Genomic DNA, 26,780 nt, shown 5'->3' on the forward strand with positions numbered 1-26,780 from the left:
CAACGTAAGCCCCTCAGCCCTCGTTTTTAGTCGGCTTTGCGAGTGTACAATTATGTTCACTCCGGGGCCTGAAACTCCACATATGTCATGCCCTGATTTGTTTCGCTCATCTTCCCCATTATCCCCTTTGTATTTATACCTGTGTTCTCTGTTTGTCTGTTGCCAGTTCGTTTTGTTCATAGAACCTACCAGCGTTTTGTTTTCCCTGCTCCTACCTGTTTTCCTGCTCCTGTTGTCTAGTTTCCCGGTTCTGACCGTTCTGCCAGCCCTGACCCTGAGCCTGCCTGTCGTCCTGTACTTTTGCCCCACTACTCTGGATTAGCGACCTCTGCCTGACCTGACCCTGAGCCCGCCTGCTGTCCTGTACCTTACACCCTCTCTGGATTATTGACTTTTGGAAGATCCAGCTAGGCAGGCTAACGTTAGTTAGCTAATTAATTTACTAGCCATCATACAGTAGGCATATATTAATAATGAATTATTGAATATACAGTTGAAGTCAGAAGTTTATATACACTTAGGTTGGAGTCATTACACTTAGGTTGGAGTCACACTTAGGTTGGAGTCATTGGAGTCAAAACTCATTTTTCAACCACTCCACAAATTTCTTGTTAAATTAACAAACTATAGTTTTGGCAAGTCGGTCATTTTTCCAACAATTGTTTACAGACAGATTATTTCACTTATAATTCACTGTATCACAATTCCAGTGGGTCAGAAGTTTACATACACTAAGTTGACTGTGCCTTTAAACAGCTTGTAAAATTCCCGAAAATTATGTCATGGCTTTAGAAGCTTCTGATAAGCTAATTGACATCATTCGAGTCAATTGGAAGTGTACCTGTGGATGTACTTCAAGGCCTACTTTCAAACTCAGTGCCTCTTTGCTTGACATCATGGAAAAATCAAAAGAAATCAGCCAAGACCTAAACATTTTTTTTGTAGACCACAAGTCTGGTTCATCCTTGGGAGCAATTTCCAAACGCCAAGAAGGTACCACGTTCATCTGTACAAACAATAGTACGCAAGTATAAACACCATGGGACCACGCAGCCGTCATACCGCTCAGGAAGGAGACGCGTTCTGTCTCCTAGAGATGAACGTACTTTGGTGTGAAAAGTGCAAATCAATCCCAGAACAAAAGCAAAGGACCTTGTGAAGATGCTGGAGGAAACAGGTACAAAATAATTTATATCCACAGTAAAACGAGTCCTATATCGACATAACCTGAAAGGCCACTCAGCAAGGAAGAAGCCACTGCTCCAAAACCGACATAAAAAAGACAGACTACAGTTTGCAACTGCACATTGGGACAAAGATCATACTTTTTTGGAGAAATGTCCTCTGGTCTGATGAAACAAAAATAGAACTTTTTGGCCATAATGACCAAACTATGTTTGGAGGAAAAAGATGAAGCTTGCAAGCTGAAGAACACCATCCCAACCGTGAAGCACGGGGGTGGCAGCATCATGTTGTGGGGGTGCTTTGCTGCAGGAGGGACTGGTGCACTTCACAAAATAGATGGCATCATGAGGGAGGAAAATTAGGTGGATGTAACCTTCTGACCCACTGGGAATATGATGAAGGAAATGAAAGCTGAAATAAATCATTATCTCTACTATTATTTCACATTCTTAAAAATAAAGTGGTGATACTAACTGACCTAAAACAGGGAATTTTTACTTGTATTAAATATAGGATTTGTGAAAAACTGAGTTTAAATGTATTTGGCTAAGGTGTATGTGTATGTAAACTTCCGACTTCAATTGTAAGTAGACATGCACTCACAATTGACTGTAGCGCATATAAAGTACCCACAAGCTACCGGTGGCTGAAAACACAATCATCACAGGATGAGCAAGTGATGAATTTCTAGCCAAAGGTGGTCCATTTAAAAATCATTCCTTCCTCTCTCGCCCCTTGCCCTGCAAGTGTATACTCATCAGACGTCATGATACATCATCAGAAGTGTCCACTTAATTTAAGGACTGAGGGGATAGGGTGTGTCTTTTAAGTGTTTGGTCCGCAGCCAATGTATCTTGGGTCTTGATCAATGTAACGATGTATGATGAATGAGTAATGATTAATGGGTCTATAGCCACTCCCTAGTGTATATAATAACCTATGACATTAGGCCTCTTTAAGCTTGTAAGGCTGAAAAGAATTACTCCCATTGTAGGGAAAATCTATTGCACATGCTGTCCTTTCTTATCAGATATATCTTTGATGAAAGCTGTTCATTTGATTAAGATCAATAATGTGACGAATGCAGGTCAATTGTAGATTTGAAAAATCATATCTGATCACAGTAAACCCTCAACGCAAGAGGAAGTTCAATGTGCTTTGTTCCGGTATGAAGAAGATACGTGATACAATCGCTACATGAACAATAGATGGACAAATGTCAACCAGTCAAAATGAGGAGGAATGGAGAATTAAGTTGCGTGCAATGGAACAACATGACATCAAAGACTATATCTGAACACTGATTGCCAAGATGTGAAAGAATGCAGCTACAAGCAAGCATCTAGTCGAAATGCACAACCACACCAGGGATTGAATATTACACCAGAATATTACGTAATATATTATTGACGAATATTATTGAATATTACGCCATTACACCAGGGATTGAGTCTACGACAAAATAGGTTGATCAACATTTTTTGTATCAGTTAGGTTAGGCAGTCTAATTGCTAGGTTATTCCAAAAAGACTTTGAGATGTTCTACTGTTGAGGTTTTCAAACATGTGGGGAAAACACAGTCCAAGGCCACTAACTCACCCCCTCATCCTTCTCTAGCTCCAGGCCCATCTCTCGAAGGTTATCCTCAAACTCAGTCTGGCGGAAGCGCTTGTCATCCTCATGGTAGTCAAGGCGATGCTTGTGGGCAGCAACCTCAGGGTCTTCTTTGGGTGGTGGCGTGTCCCGACCTCTCATCATGCTCAGACTGCGGCGCAGGCTCCTGAGGATGCGGTAATCCCCGAAGTGGGATGTCTTGCGACGAAAACTCTGGGGTTTCTGGATATGATATGTGAGAACATAGTCCACCCGCCGCTGGCCATCCTGGAATGTAGGCCCCTGTTTTGGGCCTGCCTCATCTGACTTGAGGGAGTTCAAGGGCTGAGAAGAGAGAGAAAGGGGATTATAGTTTTAATGGAGACATGTTGGCAGATCATGAGGAGAAGGCATGTGTCATTCTAGCCTGTGAGAGTTTGTTGTGTGTACATCTGTTTATCTTTTAAAATTGCAAAAGCTTAAGCCTTGTGGATAGTCAAATCCCCTCCACCGTGATAAATCAGTGCACTCAACCATATCTCTGCTACTGCCTTCTCCAAGGAGTGGGAATTGAATCATTTTGTACAGATTAAATGCTGCCCCTCAAAAGATGACAAAAGAATCGTTGCACCCTGCAACACATTACGTTAGACTTTCTCATAATACTGTCCTAATCCTCATGAAGACATACTGTACCTGAAGACCAGTGACCAAATCAATTATACGCTACTTGACAGTACGACTCATAGAGGAACATATGGTTACAAAGTGACTCTGGTGTTTGTCTTCACCTGTGACTTAAAAACATTTCTGCTTCATTGTCCTTGAATACATTATTTGTTAGTGTGAAATGTTAGTGTGAAATTAGATTTGGCAGCAAATTGAAGTAAGGTTTTAAATTAAATGGAATGTTTAATATCTATATATATAGTGCCAGTCAAAAGTTTGGACACGGCTACTCATTCAAGGGTTTTTCTTTATTTTTACTCTTTTATATAATAATAGTGAAGACATTAAAACTATGAAATAACATATATGGAATCATGTAGTAACCAAAAAAGTATTAACCAAATCAAAATATATTTTATGTTTTAGATTCTTCAAAGTAGCCACCCTTTGCCTTGATGACAGCTTTGTACACTCTTAGCATTCTCTCAACCAGATTAAACTGAGACGCTTTTCCAACAATCTTGAAGCAGTTCCCACATATGCTGACCACTTGTTGGTTACTTTTCCTTCACTCTGCGGTCCAACTCATCCCAAACCATCTCAATTGGGTTGAGGTCCGGTGATTGTGGAGGCCAGGTCATCTGTTGCAGCACTCCATCACTCTCCTTATTGGTAAAATAGCTCTTACACAGCCTGGAAGTATGTTGGGTCACTGTCCTGTTGAAAAACAAATGATAGCCCCACTAAGCGCAAACCAGATGGGATGGCGTATCACTGCAGAATGCTGTGATAGCCATGCTAGGTAAGTGTGCCTTGAATTCTAAATAAATCACAGACAGTGTCACCAGCAAAGCACCCCCACACTATCACACCTCCTCCTCCATGCTTCATGGTGGGAACCACACATGCAGAGATCATCCGTTCATCTACTCTGCGTCTCACAAAGACACGGCGGTTGGAACCAAAAATCTCAAATTTGGACTCATCAGACCAAAGGACAGATTTCCACCGGTCTAATGTCGATTGCTTGTGTTTCTTGGCCAAAGCAAGTATCTTCTTCTTATTGGTGTCCTTTAGTAGTGGTTTCTTTGCAGCAGTCTGAGCATGAAGGTCTGATTCACGCAGTCTCCTCTGAACAGTGATGCGTCTGTTACTTGAACTCTGGTAACTCTAATCAGCGTATCCTCTGCAGCAGAGGTAACTCTGGGTCTTCCTTTCCTGTGGCAGTCCTCATGAAAGCCAGTTTCATCATAGCGCTTGATGTTTTTTGTGGCTGCACTTGAAGAAACTTTCTGGATTTTCCAGATTGACTGACCTTCATGTCTTAAAGTAATGATGGACTGTCGTTTCTCTTTGCTTATTTGAGCTGTTCTTGCCATAATATGGACTTGGTCTTTTACCAGATAGGGATATCTTCTGTATACCAACCCTACCTTGTCGCAACACAACTGATTGGCTCGCATTAAGAAGGAAAGAAATCCCACATATGAACTTTTAAGAAGGCACACCTATTAATTTAAATGCATTTCAGTTGACTAATTTATGAAGCTGGTTGAGATAATGCCAAGAGTGTGCAAAGCTGTCATCAAGGCAAAGGGTGTGTAATGACTGTACTGTGAGGATCCAGATGGGTCGGATTAACTTTTCAGTGGATGACTTCGGCCAGACCCTCTCTCACCCACAGAGGGGGAGGAGGGAGCTGGTGGGGGGTTGACAGTTCACACCCTATTGTAAAATCAGGGATTAGAACTTTCAGCTATCTCCCTCTCCAAAATCACACAGGAATGTGCCTTTGTTTTCACAGACATTTCCCGCCGAAACTCTAACACGTTCTAAAGCAAATACTGTAACAATATTTCTAACATAGAACGTGGGGAATGATCAGAGGCGATCTAAAGAATACTAATGTAATTTTGGTTGTTATTTTGAGATGTCATTAAAAAAAATGATAAAGGAAATACTGTAACTTGAAAAGTATACACACTACATGTACGAAGTCTCCATCCTCCCCGTTGTGTATGAAATATGAAAAATTATGAAAGTGTTCTTGTTGACCTGTTCATACTGGAGTTCTAAATCTCTAATATCTCTTTTATGCATGTGATGTCAGAATGCGCTCACTGTTCCAAAATGTGTTGGTTACAGGACAGTTAATCCGCGCTGCCCTCAAACCAAGGCACGCTGCCTGTTTTTATTTATAGTTTCAACTTGGCAATTTCAAATGATTTTCGAACACGTCTTTATTTTTTAACAACCGTTTGAATTGAAGTGTGTTCCACCTCCTTATTAATTCACATAAAAGTAGGCCATTTCACCTTTGCGGACAATAACTTTTTGGGCATTACTGACCCGGAAGCACCAATTGTTTCTGCAAATCAAGTCTACAGAAATTTGCTCGTCTCCAGTCAAAACAGCACCTGCACACACGTGTTCACATTTTCCATCTGGTGCCCGCATCACATTCATTGTTGTTTTCATTACTACATGATAATTCATTTGGAAATGTGTGCGTTCATATCAAAGTAAGTGCCTTATTACGTTATAATAGTTTCTGTATATCGTGTTCTGTCCTTTCTACTGTAGCTCACTATATGTATGGAGTGTAATATATTTGTATGTAATCCTTATAACCGCAGGCACGCGAGGTAACGTTGATAATTTCACATAACCTCTATGGTGTTATATTCAATCGTGCTTATGTAGCTAGCTACATTCTTCTATTAGCTCTCTAAAACATTGCTAATTGCGTCAGAGAAGTATTAGCTTGTGTTGTATTTTCAAGCTACCCAGGCCTTATGACCATGGTTTGTTTTCATTCAACCCTATTTAGCATAGCTCTGTTCTGCCCTGCCCTGCCCTTGTGGAGCAGATTCCTACTGTTATAACTCCTATTTGTGATTTTGTCAATGCGCTATATATATATTTTTTTTATAGCAGTGTTATTATGTTGCTTCTTTGTAATATTGTTTTATTGCTATAATCTGATATTGTATTCTAATTAGTAATGATCCCTGTTTACTCTGTACTTTCAGAAACCACACACACAAACAGTATTTGTCACTATCATCACTGGAAGTGGACATCTTTCGAGCGGAAGATTGAGGACAGCTTTGACGTGTGGACCATGTCCTGGACAAATCCTGTCTTCACGTCGCACACGACAAAGAACTTGACCCCAAACCTGTGCCTTTTGGAGGGAATATATTGATGGAACGCCAGCCTACCCTTCCATAACATCAGGGACTCATCAATGCATAGGTCCTTCTATTGCACAAAGACCCAACCAAATGCTGATGTCAGGCTGATAAGAACATTTACTATTTTGTGTAACGGGTCATTTAGGTTGGCATTAGCATTGTTGACAAAATGCAGGCATCGCAGCAGAACTAGGAAGCGGTTGGCAAAGACGGGAGTTACAAACATAGGATCTGTGCTCCAGTATTCTCTTAGGAAGTTCTTCTTTACTATTCCCATGAGAAGGACTGTCACCAGGAAGGTATACATTTCACTAATTGTGGTTGTCAACCATTTAGTGAGTTTTCCCCTCACTCCTGGCTCTCTCTTCTCCTGTAGCTCCAAGGCATAGCGATTGGTCTCCTCTACTATGTCTCCCAACAGCTTCTCTGTCAGAAACAGCTTGAAGCACTGCCTCAGGGGGAATGGAAAAGGGCTTTGCACTCCAGACTGGGACTCATCAAAGCAAACAGCAGGGCCAGGAGGGGTGAAATGGCTGGAGGCCTTCCAGCTACCACAGAACTCCTGTACTTCATCCACTGTCAGTCTGCCTCCATCACCACCAGCATCTTCAAAGGGACCTGGGACTTCGTCAGTGAACAAGGGGTCCTCAGATTCAGGGTTCTCAATGGCTACAAGGTTGGGGGCAGCTCCTCATTGTCACTGTCAGAATCTGATTCCTGACATTCATACCCAGACTCATTGTCAGAATTGATAAAAAAAATCTCTGGAATTTCCCCATTTGTAAGTTGTCTCCTTTTGAAAGACATTACTAATGCTACAGCTTAGCTCACTAGCTACATACATAAACAACAACACTGAATGTCTCAGAGTGGGAGTGAGAGGTTACGTGATTGACTGCCGGCACGCGCCACTTGTATCAATACATCACCATCACAAAATGTTTTTGTGACCTTCAGGCGCAGGCCATGTAAAGGTTCTCTCCAGTATAACCCTGATATATGGCCGCCAGCAGAGATTGACATCGGTCCTGTACAACAGTGCACAGCAGAAGCACAAGCAACATTGTTTTTCTCCAAGAGACCCACCTCCGGTCCAGCGACCATGATAAACTAAAGACAGGATGGGTAGACCATATATTTCACTCCAACTTTGATGCTAAGGCCAGAGGGACAGCCATCCTTATCAGAAAAGGCACCCCGTTTGTCTCCTCCAAAGTCATTTCGGATACTAACGGCAGATATATTATAGTGATGGGGAAATTATTTAGCACACAGGTTATTCTGGCTAACCTCTGTGGTCCTAATTGGGATGACGCTATATTTTTCTCTGACCTCATTGCAACACTTCCTGACCTTACCTCTCATCACTTGATACTGCGCAGAGATTTCAATTGTGTATTGCATCCAAGTCTAGACAGATCCAGACTGAAGCCCAACAATGTAATTTCAAAATCAGGCGCAGTAATCAACTAATTTCTAGAATCTTATAATTTGTCTGATCCATGTAGGAGGAGCAATCCCTAAACATGACTCCTTTTTTTCTCCAGTCCGCCACTCATACTCTAGGATTGACTTTTTCCTGCTGGACAATATAATTTTTCCTTTTGTAACTAATAGTCAATTTCACAGCATCATCATCTCAGACTATAGCTAGATATCCGCTTTCTGGACAGTACTGTGTCACAACGCACGTGGCAACTTGACCCACTGCTACTATCCTGTAGTGTTTTAAAAAAAATACACATCAACTCATATTGATGTGTTTTTACAGATCAACTGCACCCCTGACGTGTCTCCCTCTACTGTGTGGGAGTCATTAAAAGAATATCTAAGGGGCCAAATGATTTCATACAACAAACAGCGCACTAGATTTGGACAACAGATATGCCTCTTCTCTGACTCCTGAACTCTACAAAGAGAGACTGCTACACCAATCAGAATTTGACAATCTCTCCACTAAACAAACATGAGCAGCTTCTGTTTAAGTCGAGGCAGACATTTTATGAACACGGAGAGAAAGCGGACAAGTTGTTATCTCATCAGCTTCGACAATCCGCTACCAGCAGCACCATACCTGAAATGTGTGTCGCAGCTGATTCAACTTCTACCCATCCCAAAGAAATCAACAATCAATTTAAGCAATTCTACTCGGCTCTTTACTCGTACTCTTCCTGACACATTTCGTATGCCTGCATTTCTAGACAATCTGGACATCCCCTGTCTCAATTCAGATGAACAAACCAACATGGATGCCTCCATAAGTGATAATGAAGCTACTCTGGCAATCCTGTCCATGCAGAGCGGTAAAGCTCCTGGGCCTGACGGTTTCCTATTGAGTTTTCTAAAGCATTCTCTTCTAAATTATCCCCTATCCTCAGCTCAATGTACATTGAAATCCTTTCTAGTCTGAAACTGCCACAGACACCTACCCAGGCGAGTATTTCGGTTTTGCTTAAAAAAGACAAGAATCCCCCTAGACTGTGGCTCATACCGCCCTATAAGCCTTTTGTGTTGCAATTTTACAATTCTCACTAAGGCCCTCTCACGCCGTTTAGAGACAGTGATGCCTAATATAATAATTAACTCTGACAGGTAGGCAATCTTTCTATAATATGAGCCGGCTATGTAATGTTCTTTATTCTGCCCACTCAACTCAACAGCCAGAGGTTGTCATCTCTCTTGATGCTGAAAAGGTTTTCGACCGGGTTGAGTGGGAATATCCATTTACGGTACTAGAGAGACTTGGGTTTGGCCCCTTATTCCTTTCCTGGATTAAGATGTTGATCTTGTCCCCAGTGGCTTCCGTTCGCACCAAGGGGGGGGGGGGGGGGTAGGCAGTGTTGTTGTTTATCCCCTTTCCTAATTGATATGGCTATTGAGCCTCTTGCTGTTGCCCTGTGGGTGGAGGAGAGGATTAAGGAAATACTAAATGGGCGACATAACTCTTCGTTTATACATTTCTAGCCCTGTGGAGTCTATATCCTATCTCTTGGACATGCTACAAGGTTTTGGGACATTCTCTGGTTAAAAGTTAAACCTAACAAAAAAGTGTGCTCCTCCCCATTAATCAGTTAGCAGAAGGAACTGGGTATGCCAACTTCCCACTTAAGGTGGAGCATCAGGTCTTTACGTATTTGGGGATAAATGTCATATGCTCATTTAAGGCTCTGGTTAAACATAACTTCAAAACACTCCTGGAGCGCACCAAGCAGGATTTCATGAGGTGGTCCCATTTCATCAGCAGGTCGCATTAATTCTGCTAAGATGACTATACTACCTAGATGTTTGATCCCCATTTTTCTCCCAAAGTCGATGTTCAAACAACTGGACAGCTACATTTCCAACTTAATTTGGAATAAGTCAAATACACGAATGAGAAAGGTATATCTAGAGAGACCTAAGGCCGCAGGCCTTCCACATTTTTTACACTAATACTAGTCATGCAAATATATATAAATGTGTTTATTGGGTTTCTACATTTTATAACAAGAATGGTTCAACTTGGGCCCTCATGGAGCTACAGTCAAGTCTTCCAACTTATCCTGTCTCGCTCCTGTGCTCCCCACTGTCCATGAACCTTGGCACCCATGTTTTGAATCCCATTGTCAAGAACACCCTTAAAATCTGGTCCCAATTCCGAAATCACTTTAGCCTTAAATAAGCAAGCAACTACTTGCAACTCCATTAACATCTAATCATATCTTCCCAGTTTCACAGACTGACACGGCATTCCAGTTCTGGCGTAGGAACGGTCTGGTGTTTTTTGTGGCTCTGAGGTTTGGCCATAATGTTCCCAATACCCACTTTTTTAGATATCTGCATACTCGCAGCTTTGCTAAAAAAAAACATTTCCCTTCATTTCCACTCGAGCCCACTAAGTGTCCAGTCGAGATGCGCTTAGATCTTAACCCGTATCTGAAGGGCACAGAACATTAATCCGCCTTCCTTGGCAAATACAAAATCTGCATGGGAGCAAGACATGGGTGCCGAGCTCCTGATGATATAAGGCAACAACGTATTGAGCATATCCACACCTCATCATTTTGCATAAGGCATGGGCTCATTCAGTTTAAAGTTTTGCACCGTCTCCATTACTCAAATGACAGATTGGCAAAAATATATCCAAATGTGGACGCCAAATGTTTAAGACGCCACCAGAGTCCAGCAACTGTGGGACACATGTTTTGGTCATGCCAATCTTTGAGTGGCTTCTGGGGCCCCATTTTGAGGCATTCTCACATACAGTGGGGCAAAAAAAGTATTTAGTCATACACCAATTGTGCAAGTTCTCCCACTTAAAAAGATGAGAGAGGCCTGTAATTTTCATCATAGGTACACTTCAACTATGACAGACAAAATGAGAAGAAAAAAAATCCAGAACATCACATTGTAGGATTTTTTATGAATTTATTTGCAAATTATGGTGGAAAATAAGTATTTGGTCAATAACAAAAGTTTATCTCAATACTTTGTTATATACCCTTTGTTGGCAATGACAGAGGTCAAACATTTTCTGTAAGTCTTCACAAGGTTTTCACACACTGTTGCTGGTATTTTGGCCCAATTCTCCATGCAGATCTCCTCTAGAGCAGTGATGTTTTGGGGCTGTTGCTGGGCAACACAGACTTTCAACTCCCTCCAAAGATTTTCTATTTGGTTGAGATCTGGAGACTGGCTAGGCCACTCCAGGACCTTGAAATGCTTCTTACGAAGCCACTCCTTTGTTGCCCGGGCGGTGTGTTTGGGATCATTGTCATGCTGAAAGAGCCAGCCACGTTTCATCTTCAATGCCCTTGCTGATGGAAGGAGGTTTTCACTCAAAATCTCAAGATACATGGCCCCATTCATTATTCCCTTTACATGGATCAGTCGTCTTGGTCCCTTTGCAGAAAAAGACCCCCAAAGCATGATGTTTCCACCCCCATGCTTCACAGTAGGTATGGTGTTCTTTGGATGCAACTCAGCATTCTTTGTCATCCAAACACGACGAGTTGAGTTTACCAAAAACGTATATTTTGGTTTCATCTGACCATATGACATTCTCCCAATCTTCTTCTGGATCATCCAAATGCTCTCTAGCAAACTTCAGACGGGCCTGGACATGTACTGGCTTAAGCAGGGGGACACGTCTGGCACTGCAGGATTTGAGTCCCTTGCGGCGTAGTGTGTTACTGATGGTAGGCTTTGTTACTTTGGTCCCAGCTCTCTGCAGGTCATTCACTAGGTCCCCCCGTGTGGTTCTGGGATTTTTGCTCACCGTTCTTGTGATCATTTTGACACCACGGGGTGAGATCTTGCATGGAGCCCCAGATCGAGGGAGATTATCAGTGGTCTTGTATGTCTTCCATTTCCTAATAATTGCTCCCACAGTTGATTTCTTCAAACCAAGCTGCTTACTTATTGCAGATTCAGTCTTCCCAGCCTGGTGCAGGTCTACAATTTTGTTTCTGGTGTCAGCTCGGTGGTCTTGGCCATAGTGGATTTTGGAGTGTGACTGTTTGAGGTTGTGGACAGGTGTCTTTTATACTGATAACAAGTTCAAACAGGTGCCATTAATACAGGTAACGAGTGGAGGACAGAGGAGCCTCCTAAAGAAGAAGTTACAGGTCTGTGAGAGCCAGAAATATTGCTTGTTTGTAGGTGACCAAATACTTATTTTCCACCATATATTTGCAAATAAATTCATTAAAAATCTTACAATGTGATTTTCTGGATTTATTTTTCTCATTTTGTCTTTCATAGTTGAAGTGTACCTATGATGAAAATTACAGGCCTCTCTCATCTTTTTAAGTGGGAGAACTTGCACAATTGGTGGCTGACTAAATACTTTTTTGCCCCACTGTATGTGTAATACAACTGTTAGCCCCAAGCCATTCACTGACATTTTTGCGGTACTTCCCCTAGACCAGAATGCTACCATGCATCAGGAAATGCGATAGCATTTGCCTCGCTGCTAGCTCACCGCCTTGTTCCCTTTCACTGGAGGTCTGCAAAGCAGTGGGTTAAAGAGGTGATGTCATATCCTCCTCTGGAGAAGGTTAGGTACACTGTGCTTGGGTCCCGACAAAAGTTTGACTTAACCTGGTCCTCATTAATACAATACGTGGAGAGCCTGTCTTTTACTTAGTGTAACTTGCATATTTTGGTAAGCAGCCATGCCTGTTCTAGTGGCCGTTTGTGCTGATAATTTTTATTCCACTTTTTCCATTGTTTTTGTTTCTATTACTGTTTTTCTGTGTGTTTCTGTCATATTTCATTTACTTTAATAGTATATCCTATTGATGCCTTGGTTGGTGGGTGGGTGGATTGGCGGGAGGGTGGATTGGAGGGAGGGTGGAAGGGTGGATTTGAGGGATGGATGGATGGTTGGGAGAAGGAGGGGTTGGGATTGTACTGTTTTTGTTCTCATATTTGAAAATCTATAAATAAAGTTTTAAAAAATAACAATAATGTTGCGACGCAGAAGTTCAACCACATCGCAATAGCCAATTCCACTCAAACTCAGATAAGTCAATCTGTTTTAACCATGAAGACAAATGACACATCATGTCATTGCGAACAGTCACTCCACTTTGTGGAGAATATGACCACAAAACGCAACTCTGAAAGTCACTACGTGGGAACAGTCCTAGAGGACTGCTTAACATGTGATGCGTTAATTGATTCGAGCTCAACAATATCGCTCATCTCTCAAATGTTGTTTAATGATCTCAAAAGGGCTGTGAACCTAGCTAAACGTTGGTTAAAAAACGGAACGATGTGACACTGAACTTCAAGGTTTTACTCAGACTACCTCGCCTCTCACAATATGACTCATGCTGAAACTAAACTTCCAAGACGTATCGCTTTTTCACCCTGTGTATGTTACCAGCCTCGAAACTGAACCCCTGGTACTCGGAGCAGACTTGATGGATCGTTTGATCCCACTAATGGATTGGAAAACCAACCAGGTATGGTCACAGATAACCGTGCCATCTCCACTGACCACACTGTCTTCTCCTAACGCTGGCTGCAACACAGTCATCCACAAGGAGTATCTGTCTACAGGACCCCTTGGGAAAAATACATTGACACCTCTTGATGTAGAATCTGACTCAAGCCGATATTACGATATCTTGTCACATTCAGCCAGCAAACCTGATAGACTATTATTTTCATGATTTCGAGGCAGCAGTCTCTGTGAGTGAGCAACTTCCCTCCTCCTTTTGAGTCATGCGATACTGTAGCTAAGATTAACTTCTCTTGTCCTTCAGGAAACAAAGCATCAACGTTCAGAGTGGACTCTGCTTCCGATGATGCCTTTTCCGCTTTGAGAGGGACTGAAACCCCTTTCTATAAAACTAACGGCGTCAGTCCCGCCACTGACACGGTGATTGAAACTGGTGATATCGCCAAAAGATATCCTTGTCTAAGTTCGAGGGTACTGGAACAGTTGCCACACGCGGACACTGTGGTGAAAGGCAGGCCACGACATCCACTGAGCATTTTGAACAACAATCTACTAACAACGCGGCTGCTGACAACTTGTACAAAGGGCCCAACCCTTTTTTTTGTGCCTCGATGTCACGTCTACTCCTGCTTCTCCTCTCCGGCATGCGACGTCCCTGGAATACTAACCACCTGTCCTGGGTTTCATCATTACGCACACCTGGCATCCTTCATTACGCGCACCGCGCATCATCATGACTTACACCTGGACTCCATTACCTTCCTCATTACCTCCCCTTTGTATGTCCCTCCCTTATGTTCATTCCTCAGTGGGCCTCGTAGGTTGGTGTGGAGCCGACAAGGCCTTTCATCTCCTCAAGAGACGTTTCACCTCCGCCCCATTGCTCAAACACCCAGATCCCACGTTTTCCTTTGTGGTTGAGGTGGACGCATCAGAGGTGGGCGTGGCGGCAGTTTTGTCTCAACGACAGGGTAACCCATTCAAATTGTATCTGTGTGCATTCTTTTCTAAGAAACTGTCCCCCGCAGAGAGAAATCACAACGTCGGCGATTGTGAGCTTCTGGTGGTGAAGATGACATTAGAGGAGTGGAGACACTGGCTGGAGGGTACCAAGGAACCTTTCGTCATACTCACCGACCAACGGAACTTGGAGTACATACGGACAGCGAGGAGACTGAATCCACGACAAGCCATGTGGGAACTTTTCTTCACCAAGCTGACCTATCGCCGAGGTTCCAAGAACATCAAGGCTGATGCCCTGTCCTGTATCTACGATTCGGGAGAGGGTCCTGTCCAGAGTGCACCTATAATCTCATCCTCCCGAGTCGTAGGTCCAGATGCCTGGGACGTAGATGTGGAAATCTGCCAGGCTTCAGAGAGGGAGCCCGCACCACTGAACTGTCCTCCTGAGGGGGGGGGGGGGGGGGGGGGGGGGTACTGTCACATCTACTCCTGCTCCTCCCCTCTGGTGCGCAACGTCGCCGGAATACTAACCACTGGTCCTGGGATTCATCAATAAGCACACCTGGCATCCTTCATTACGCGCACCTGCAGATCATCATGAATCACACCTGGAATCCATTACCTTCCTCATTACCTCCACTTTATATGTCCCTCCCTTATGTTCATTCCTCAGTCGGTATTGTTTCCTGTTTTCATGCTATCTCGCCACTAATACGCTGTCTTGTTTCATGTTTGTTGTTTTATTAAACGTTTCCTCTGCACCTGCTTCTCGACTCACAGTGTCATCGTTACACTCGGACACCAACAGCAAACGCTGGTGGGGGGGTCCCGAGATACAAAGGGGAGGAATACTGGCCCAGACCCATGATAAGCCTCGTCGAGGCCAGTGGGGGAGTTGATGCTACGTACAACACTGTACAAGGCAGCCTGATCAGAAAACAAATCAAGTTGTAAACTTCCCCACGAGAACAGAGAGGAGTAGAACAAACCCCTCAACGGGGATAACCTTGGAATACATCTGAAATATCACTGAGGTGTCCATACGGGTCGTAAAAGAAGTCCAGTGGTCTTTCCACCTCCAAAAACAAATGGTAACAATAATAATTCCTTGCCATGTGTAGTCTCAACTACAATGCAACTAGGATTTGCTCTAATCATGTGTTTCGGTAGGATAACATTTCTGGATAAATTGGTAGGGTAGCTGATCCCCCAGCAACAGTCATTCCAGCCACTACAATGGTGTAAGATACATTGACTTGTAGTCAAACCATTACAGGCCCCTTAGCATATGGCTTGAGGTCGGCACCGATTCTTACTGAACAGGTTGCAGCCTAACAGGATACTTGGTTCTTTCCCTTGGCATGTGCGCTTGTGCAAGCATAAATGCATATGCACAACGGAACATTTAATGAGGATTTATACTAGGATCAATTAAGGGTCTGAGTAAAATACTAGTCTTGGTAAAGTTGAAAATAGACCCTAAAGCCCCTTTGATTCTACAGCTACAATAATCACCAGTTTCTCCCCAGAGGTCCATAGGTCATCCCTGTAGACCACATATGTCAGAGTCAAGGCCCGCGGGCCACATCCGGCCCGCAAGAAGGTTTTTTACGGCCCCTGGGATGATCTTGATTTATTATTAGAACCGGCCCGCAGCAAGCCGGCAGCCCGCAGATCTTTTACACGCACCAATACTACATTTCCCACAATGCAAAGGTGACGCACCGAGCAGTAGGCTGCTTCATTTCAATATTTATTGGCACAGCAGTCGTCAGCATCACAGTAAAATTAACTTTCAGATACCCATCAAAAATGGCAAAACGGAAGGTGGATACTGAGAACCGGGGGTTTCAAACAAGGTGGGAGTCGGAGTATATGTTCACGAAGGTAGCTGGAAAACCTGTGTGTCTTCTGTGTGGAGAAAGTGTGGCGGTACTGAAAGAGTATAATCTGAGACGACATTATGAAACGAAACACGCGGACAAAAACAAGAATATGGACATGGAACAAAGGCTACAAAAGGCAGAGGAATTAAAACGAGGCCTCAAATCTCGACAGGCTCTGTTCAAAAAAGCCAAATCACAAGGCCAGGCTGCTGTCAAGGCCAGTTTTATTTTGGCAGAAGAGATCGCTAAATCAGCCCGGCCATTTACGGAGGGGGATTTCATCAAAAACTGCATGATTAAAGTTTGTGACGAAGTTTGCCCAGAAAAAAGGCAACTCTTTTTAAATGTGAGTCTGAGCAGAAACACCATTGCCGAGAGAGTAGACCAGTTGTCCATCAATCTAAAAGAGCAGCTTGTGAAAAAGGGAAAAGATTTTATTGCATATTCCTTGGCTGTGGATGAGAGCACCGACATTTCTGACATTGCCCAGTTGTCAATTTTCATCCGCGGAGTGGACTCCAACCTAAGCGTGACAGAGGAGTTTTTGGCTTTACGTCCTATGCATGGCACAGCTACGGGGCATGATTTGTATGAAGAGGTGTCAAGATGTGTAAATGAGATGGAGCTGCCTTGGGAAAAACTCGTGGGTTTGACAACCGACGGAGCACCTGCGATGTGTGGACACAGGAGCGGACTGGTGGCGAAGATACGGGAAAAGATGCAAGAGGAAAACGCGACAGGTGAGCTGACAGCTTATCATTGTATCATACACCAGGAAGCGTTGTGCGGTAAAGCCTTGAAAATGGAGCATGTAATGAGCATCATCACGCGCACAGTTAACTTTATCAGAGCCAAAGGTTTGAATCACCGCCAGTTCAAGGCATTTCTGACGGAGTTAGAAACGGAGCATGGTGATTTGCCTTATCACACAGAGGTGCGATGGCTAAGCCAGTGAAAGGTGCTTCAAAGATGTTTCGAGCTTCGTGAGGAGATTTGTCTGTTCTTGGACAGCAAAGGGAAAGACACAACACAACTCCGAGACGAAATGTTTCTGTGTGAAATGGCTTTTCTGTGTGACATTACGAGTCATCTGAATGCAATAAACTTGCAGCTGCAGGGTCGGGATCGTGTCATCTCTGATATGTACAGTACAGTGAAGGCATTTAAAACCAAACTGACTCTGTGGGAGACGCAGATGCGGAAAGAAAATTTGAGCCACTTTCCCAGCTGCCAGACCATGAAAGAGAAGCTCTCTACCAGTGCGTTCCCGAGCACACAGTTGGCTGATAAAATAGGTATGCTTGCCGCTGACTTTCGACGCCGATTTGCTGACTTTGAAGCACAAAAAAGCAGGTTGGAACTGCTCGGTAACCCATTTGCTGTTGACGTGGAAAGCTCACCACCAAACCTCCAAATGGAGTTGATTGACCTCCAATGCAATGATGCACTGAGGGCAAAATATGCGGCAGTGGGTGCTGCGGAGTTCGCCCGTTTCCTCCCCGGCACAATGCCCCAGCTGCGCATCCAGGCTGCTCAAACGTTGTCTATGTTTGGCAGCACATACCTGTGTGAACAACTGTTTTCTTTGATGAACCTGAACAAAACATCACACAGAAGTCGACTTACTGCTGAACACCTCCACTCAATTCTGAGGATTTCTTCAGCTCAGAGCCTTACCCCGAACATTGATGAACTTGTGGAAAAGATGGGACACCACCAAGTATCACCCTCAACCTCAAACAAGTGAACATTACTGTGCAATCACATATTTAGAGTTTTTACTCAGTTCAAGTTTAAAAGTTAAAATTTAATATTTGTTTTCACTGCATGTTACTTCTCCTTAAACAAAGTGTTGTTTTTGATTAATAGATTTTTGCACTTTATTTTTTTGTATTTCAATCCAATTATATTTTAAAAATATTTCAGTTGAGTGGATGATAGAAAATTGCTATTATTGTTTTTTCTTTGAAGTAAATTTAGCCCACTTTTGCTAAAATAGAAAATATAGTCTACTGATGGTGCCTTGAATACCGGTTTCTTTCATTTAATGTTCATGTTATGGGGATATTTATATAAAGGAAATTTGTCTTTTGTGTCTGTTGAAAATTAAAGATTACTGACAGAGCCATAAGAAAATATTGCTTTATTTATCTGATCATATTGTAATATATTTGTTAGGTTTTCAGTAGGTTCAATTAGGTTCACTAGACTATATGCGTCATTTAAAAATTTTTCAATGAACATTCGAACAGTCCGGCCCTCGTCTTGTAGCTGATTTTTTTATTTGGCCCTCCGTCCATTTGACTTTGACACCCCTGCTGTAGACTGTCCGAAGCTAGTGCCTTACAGCTGTAGACTTATCATGTAGTTATCAACTTAGGATAGTGCCCTAAGCAACACACCACTAAGTAGGTTCGCCCTAGATATGACATTAGACAAAATGCCATGATAGAGTAATTTAGCCTAGACCGTGGACGTACATAGAATCGAGTCCAATTAGACGATTAAGGCGTGGTAACTAGATTTTGTATAGCTTTTGTTTGTGTTTTTATTCATTTTTATTTCATTTAAAAATTGATTAAAATGTATATTACACTTATTTTGTTACTACATGATTCCATATGTATTATTTCATAGTTTTGATGTCTTCACTATTATTCTACAATGTAGAAAATAGTAAAAATAAAGAAAAACTCTTGAATGAGTAGGTGTGTCCAAACTTTTGACTGGTACTGTACAACATAAACAAAAAGGAACATCAAAACAAAACTATATCTAAAAATGCAAACAAACCAAACAAACAGGGCAGATTCGAGTTCCCCTAGGTCACCCCTGTCAAAACGTGCCCTCGACCCCTCCCACCTTGAGCCACTGGCCCGGCGAGGCCCCCGTCCCTGGACCAAGGGATAATAAATTCTAAATGTTGAAGGTAATATTGTCCCCCTTTACAAAATCAAAAAGATGTACGTTTTACAGATGAGGATTGTGTAAATGACGCATGTATTGTATTTCATCTTTCAAAAATGGACTGCACTTGTCCACTTTGAACTCATGACCTTGTCAAATAAAATTTACTGCATCTGATAACAGCTGAAATCTGAAAAGCTAAATGTGTGCCATATAGCGTGTTATAAACAAACACCACAACTTTCACTCTGAAATACTCTGCGGGGAAGGGTTCATGAATACAATGCTATACAGTCATGTTTACACATTTATATATTAAGTTAAAATATTTCCCCCTTGTGCTATATAGATGTGTTACTGCAAAATAGCTGTCAGGTATAGTGACACACATTGATATATAATAGGGATATAGGTATTTTTAACTTAAAATAACTCATTCAAAATGGATTGCATGCATTAACACAAGCTAAACGCGTGTAGATATTGTTTTATGGTCTCTAGTTTTAATGGCCTCACCTGTATGTTCTCTCTACTGGTACGGCACACCCAAACACAATATTTGCTCTGCAATTATTTGCTTGAAATTCATTGCTTTTGTTGAGAACAAACAGTAGCTTTCTTATGGAAAACAAACCTATTTGATAATCAAGAGACAAAAGAGCTCTAGTTGTTGGAAAACATCTCAATACAAGCATCCCACTGGACGACAAGCCTCAGCCCCCTCAGAACAGGAAGTCACAGCAAAGGTCACTCCTCACAGGGGAAAATAAGGTTGTGGTTACGGCATGTTGCAGATACAGGAATGGAGAGAACCAGAACCCTTCCTTCAACCACCCACCTCCTAACTCCTGTGCTGTGAGAAAAACCAGCATGCATATCAATAGTGTTATTACTCAGCCACAGGCCCTCTAATCTAGGGAGGCATGCATATCTTCTTACACATTTGCATATAAACCTTTACAGCTGTATAGCTACTAGATCTAAGCCATCTGACTGTCATGCCGATTCACTAACAGCAGAGTCCTGTGGGAGAGGTTTGGACATAACATCCGTAGGGTCACTATAGGATAGCTGAATAACAATACTGCATCATTTTTATATCCTAATGAATACATAAACTAATTCTGGAAATAGGTCCTCACAACAACAAAACATCCATCAGTGTCTGTTTTAGCAGTCACTTGATACATAGCAATACATCCGCATTCTGCACTGATTTAATTGACTCTGTGTTTCAAACAATGTACTTGACCTTTCTTGCCTGCTTTAGGTGCGTATATCAGCTTGCTTAATAATTCCAGTGTGTCTGTGATTAGATAGAACAAGACCGCAATTACTGTCCAAATGACCCTCTGACCCAGTAGAAGGTACACAAGTTTGACCCAATACAGTTTCCATAGTGATGGGGCAGTAGTCCTCATCAAGAGAGGAACACCAACTCTGACTTTTTAACCTTCTACACTGCTAACACAGGGCAGTACATGAGGGCGACATCCTATGATAATTTGTTATTTGCACCATTTATTTTTTTTCTAAATGGGAAGGCAGGTAGCGTGTTGGACTTGTAACCGAAAGGTTGCAAGATCGAATCCCCGAGCTGACAAGGTAAAAATCTGTTGTTCTGCCCCTGAACAAGGCAGTTAACCCACTGTTCCTAGGCCGGTCATTGAAAATAAGAATTTGTTCTTAACTGACTTGCCCAGTTAAATAAATCAATTATGAAAGCCAATTGAACAGTGCTGAAGAGATTTAAACCACAGTATCTCTACTTGCACATTCATCTTCTGCACATCTACCATTACAGTGTTTAATTGCTATATTGTAATAACTTTGCCTTAACTCCTGAACAACCCTTATCTTACCTCATTTGCACTCACTGTATATAGACTTTTTGTTCAATTTTTTTTCTACTGTATTATTGACTGTATGTTTTGTTTATTCCTGTGTTGTTGTATGTGTCGAATTGCTATCTTGGCCAGGTCGCAGTTGTTCTCAACTAGGCTACCTGGTTAAATAAAGGTGAAATAAATAAAAATAAAAATGTATTTTTTTTTAAAATTATTTTGAACAGTTTTAGGTTATTAACATACAGTAATTATACACAGAAGTGAATCTTAGTGTGGTAAATATGATGATTGAAGATCAAAACAAAGATTCCACCCATGATTAGATGGGTGGAATCTTTGTTTTGATCTTCATATTTACCACACTAAGATTAACTTCTGTGTATGCCCATCAGCTATTTACACACTTTGAACTACTTTATTAAATGCTTTGATCTTGAGAGAAAAAAAGTCAAATGATTTTGTGTTATACCCCACAAGACATGCTATCAGAGGTCTCTTCACAATTCCCAAGTCAAGAACAGACTATGAGAGGTGCACATCAGGTAGCTGATGCAAACAGTAGAATCAGATTAAAAAAAACATCAAAATACACCTTATTGAACAGCGGAGACTGTGAAGAGACACACACACACAGGTACAGACACACGCATACGCACACACACTAGCACACGCATTCTATACACATAAAACAAACGATAAAACAAGACATCATATAACATTATTACACCACTACATATCTACAATACAAACTGTATAATACCACCATACAACAATATTACAATTCAAGTGCCTTCATGTGTTTGGACCCCAGGAAGAGCGGCTGCTGCCTTGGCAAAAGCTAATGGGGATCCCTAATAAATACAAATACAAATTCTCAATGTAGAGAAGACCACTTACGATGGAGTCATACTTGTTATATTTGCTATCGCCACCATCCTTAGTGTTCCCAAAGTCAGCGGCCTTCTCCTCGCAGGATACAGGGATATAATAGTCATTCCTCCTCATGGCGCCTTGCTCTTCCAACTCAGGGAGAAGACTACCAGAGAGGTCGTGTACGAGGAAAGTTTGACCTGTGAGGGAGGAAAAAGATATCATTAGTATGGAACAATATACTGTAAGAATTTGTTACTCTGATATGTGCTTCCAGGTCAAATGGTGCTAAGAGTGTACTGTCCAGCTCAATGGCATGAGAAGCATAATAAGCATCCTACCATTGTACGGTATATTGTCTGATGAGGTTCTTGACAGCCACATAAAATAACCAACATGCTTTGGGTGTTCATTGCTAGGGTAAACTAACAACGTGGATGAGGAACTACCCATATAGTTGCCTATAATCACTGAGAATCTGACCATAGTTTATTTGCACTCAACATCTACGTGCATGTTGTGTGAATGTTGAGCAAAAACGTTTTCTTTTTCTTCCAAAGAGCTAATGTAAAGGCATTGGTTGTGTAAGCACGTCCATGAATCTCTCATGGCCTAAAGGCTAATGTTGCCTCGGTTTACCGATTGGTATTTTGTTCATTTGTCACCCCACATGCCTGTATGACAATATTTCTATAAATATTTGAATATCTGAGCGTACCTAGACAACGTACACATCTGGTCTTTGATCACGAAACATTACAAATCCTTTTACGTTGAGAAAACCTTTTAGAGGGAATACAAAGGAGCTCCACCAAGTATCTGCCTTTTCTTGGGCAATGACTCACAAGGATTTCCCTACCCGTGGCAATGCCAGGGACAGCTTCTGACAGTCAAAGACACATATATGCTGTAAGTCAAGTCCTTGTAATAACCTTCACAGATAAGGGCACTTGAGTGCTCTTCAGGAGAAAAAAGGAGTGTGTGCTGAAATTAGCAGGAGCCTGATATGGACCATAATAGGTTGAAGGATTACATTATATAATTACACTGACAGCTCCATTCAATCAAAACTAGTGACCTGATGTTGTCTTGCACTGCAAAATTGTATGTTGGAATTTACAATTCATTGATATTCAGTATTCAGTATTCAATTCAGCATAAAGATGCTGTATTGATCAAAATGGCCAAATAGTAAAGTCCTTTTTTCTGATTTAGATGCTTGATTTGTTATATCAACATGAAACAAACCTATGTGAACTTATTGAGAGCTGAAGGAATATGATGTGACGGAGTAGCTAAAGCAAAATTAAATTACACCAATTCGATTTCCCAACTATGATCCAGTCTTCATACTTATCAGAAAGAACTTCTTTCTTTGCTAATTCCATTCCTCATCCCATTCAACATGTAGAATAATTCAACAGTAGTCGTAGATAGATGCTGTATATAACAAGAGCTATCAAAAACATATTTATTAACATATTTGTTTTTATGAATTCAAGTTAGAATGGTTTGGATGACAGTATAAGGCATGCTTAAATGGAGTCGTGCTTCCAGAAATAAATCTGTCTGTGCGCCTTTCCCTATCAGCTACTGTAGCCGAGGGTGTGAACACAGTGAACACTTGCCTCGGGAATACTGCTCAGCACTGACAGCCAGGTAAACAAACCTCTCAAAGCTACATTACAGTAGGCTATAACCTTACAGTGAATGGTCATTATGACAAATGTGTAATAAATCGTTACCTACCCCCTAAAAAAAAATGCCTAAAATCTAAACATGCAAAAGTGATGTGTTAAAAAATACATCGAGTGGGCTTTCATTTAATTAAATATTAGGCTACAGCCTGCCTTCCTACATTTGACATTTACTTTAGTAATTTAGCAGAGACTTATCAAGAGCGACTTACAGGATCAATTAGGTTTAAATGTCTTGCTCAAAGGCACATGGACAGATTCTTCACCTAGTCGGCTTGGGGATTCTAACCAGCGACCTTACTGGGCAACGCTCCTAACCGCTAACCTGCCGCATATCCATCCATCAAATGTTGCTCTATACCTTATGCAACCATATCCTACCTGTGGTGCGCTTCTTCTTGTATTGGAGCTTGTACATTTAGAAAATAATTTCAAATGAACCATTCATCAAACAGCATTAACTTACCAGTTACTTTATCATGACTGTTTATGGCTTGCATCGGATCATCATCATCATCACCATGTCTCTCCATTTGAACAGACTATTTACACCAGTGATCTCAACAGATTTTCCTCTCTCTACCTCCACGCTCTGAAAACCATATAGTCGATGCCTTCACTGCGCCCGTGGGCTCAATGCTGTGGTGAGGCATGGAAACGATGGGTTTCCCACAGAACGTGCCCCTGCCTCCCCACGAAGGCTAGCCTACTACAGTCTCTCTCTCTCTCTCTCTCTCTCTATCTCTCTCTCTCTCTCCCTCTCTCTCTCTCTATCTGAACAAGAATTCGAATCCATACGCGTTATGAACTACATCATGTCCATTATGTGCCCTCCCACAACACGTCGTGCAAAATAGCTGTAATATATTTCAGTGCAGTGCATCAATAGGATGGTCAATATGGTTGTGAGAGCACCCGCAAGAGACAGCTGGTGCCGCCCACGCCACGATCTGATGTCTCCTCCAACATGGGTAGGTGTGAGGCTATCCGTCAAACACAGGGGATGTTTCATGCTTGAAATACATGAATTACGATACACTAATTTGACTGAGCAAAGCGGCAACATCTTACAGCGCATATGGTTATATGATTTCTAATAATGTAATGATTTGACCTGCACCTTATTTGGCCTGTACTGTCATGCACTCAGGTTTTCATACTCGTATAAAAAACTTGATTGCTGATTTTGTGAACCCCCAAATTCAGAAAATAGACTTAATCAATGGTTATATTTTCAATGAAATAACCCATTATAGAGGAATTCAAATGAGGGCATTTCATTTACCTCGAGCCTGGCGACCACGTCAATACCTGGACACAACAGTCCGTGCGCAACGCAATGCTTGTGTGTCCAATGAATTTAGGCTACTCTGTCTTCAAATAGGAAACCAGAGCGACAGTCACAGATGAAGCGTTCACGAAAAATGTCAGAAGTAGCCTAGAACGTGTACAGCATGTCAAATGTAGATGCCCAATCGCCCACTATATCTAACTTTTATGCGGGACATTCTCGATACCCGCGGAATTTGAATTTTACGCAGCCTGAGTTGAAACGACTTCGGTCTTCTGTATGATGCTTAAATGTGTCAGGCGCATCATCATGGTACAAATGTAAATCTCCATAACAAAATATTTTAAACGTGTTTTAATATGTAGCAATAGTTCGTCGTGATCAAAAACACACTTAATAGCCTATATCCGTGTACGATGTTAGGCCTATATTTACATGTGGATAATCAGCAATAGTTCGTCGTGATCAAAAACACACTTGATAGCCTATATCCGTGTACGATGTTAGGCCTATATTTACATGTGGATAATCAGTTTTAAAAACATTCTGGAAAGTATACTATTTACAATTATGCTACCAGGATGCCACAGGGAAAAACTGGTATTTTATCGGGAAACCCCCACCCCGACAAGAAGGCGTATCTGGGCTTTGAACCAACTTGGTCAAACCAAACAACATTTACTGAAATTATTGAAAGACAGCAATTAGGCCTACCTTAGTTAAGTACAATAAAGCAATGATGTCAAGACACACAAGTACACAAAACTGCACTTCCCCAAATTATTCCAGTATCACATTTGTCGGCGACTCACCTGTGTCAAAGATGATCTGTTAAAATGACAAGATACCCGTCTGACCGCTCTAATAATGGAAATACATGTCCTCAATTATTAGGGGCAAGCGCGATCAGGTGGGACCATTCTAGGCAACGAGAGGGCAGATAGTTGTGCCTGTTGTTCACACGCGTAGTCTAAGTAGTTTTTCTCAAAGTTGCCAGAATGCCACTTGCATTCACTTATGTCAATACATTTGTAAAAGCCTAAACATTACGAAACTTCTATTTGATGAAATATGACTGACCTAATTCGACACTCTCTTATAGACCTCCATGCAAAAAAAGGCTCATCTCACGCGGACAGATTTTGAGCGGAGTAAATACTCTCCCTTCGCCTCTTCCTCTCTGCCTGTGTCTACCTTTTCGCAACCTCCCTGCGACTCCCTCCTCGAGAATCAGGAAATGTAAAATTGTCGTCGTCACCTTAGTGCCACAACAAATAATAACCTACAGAGTTTGGCATTGAATCAGAATAATGATACGTCAATATCAGGTAGGCCTAGGATGACAATAGGAAACGCAATACAACACATTAGGAATGTTTTCAAATGTAATCTCTGCACACACATACCAGCCTGTGCGTGTAGGGACTCTTATGAAGCAGGGAATGAGAACCAAAAGGATGGCATTCCCAGCTGTTCTCAGATCAGAGCCAGAGTACCTGAGACTTCTAACTAAAGTGAATGCACATGCATAAAAAAGTATTATATTGTGCATAATTCACATCTAGATTCAACCACCTGTTCTCTAAAAAGTAGCCTGTGTCTGCATACAGTCTTGTTTAAGATGTTGAAGATACTGATGGGAAATGGAATGGCAATACGGATGGAATTCGTTTTAAAAAAAGTCCTATTCAGCAGATGGCCTTATTTTATGCAAATAATCTATGGA

The 26,780-nt window shown here is 41.9% G+C and overlaps 1 protein-coding gene across 2 annotated transcripts in view; it reads right to left on the reverse strand.

Annotated features, from left to right (window-relative positions):
* Positions 1-26,229, reverse strand: part of LOC110506336 (anoctamin-1) — a 58,768-nt gene extending 32,539 nt beyond the window's left edge. Inside the window, exons 1-3 of one of the 2 annotated variants that reach the window (XM_036963702.1) lie at positions 25,867-26,229; positions 22,094-22,266; positions 2,785-3,123 (exon numbers count right to left, since the gene is read on the reverse strand). In XM_036963702.1, the coding sequence (XP_036819597.1) occupies positions 2,785-3,123; positions 22,094-22,201 (447 nt within the window). In that variant the 5' untranslated portion in view covers positions 22,202-22,266; positions 25,867-26,229. Of the gene's footprint in view, positions 1-2,784; positions 3,124-22,093; positions 22,267-24,229; positions 24,502-25,866 lie in introns of those variants that run through there. The other variant, XM_036963701.1, reaches the window with a different exon arrangement.
* Between the last annotated feature and the right edge of the window lie 551 nt (positions 26,230-26,780).

This window comes from Oncorhynchus mykiss, chromosome 26, assembly GCF_013265735.2.
Source record: "Oncorhynchus mykiss isolate Arlee chromosome 26, USDA_OmykA_1.1, whole genome shotgun sequence".
Classification (NCBI taxonomy): domain Eukaryota; kingdom Metazoa; phylum Chordata; class Actinopteri; order Salmoniformes; family Salmonidae; genus Oncorhynchus; species Oncorhynchus mykiss.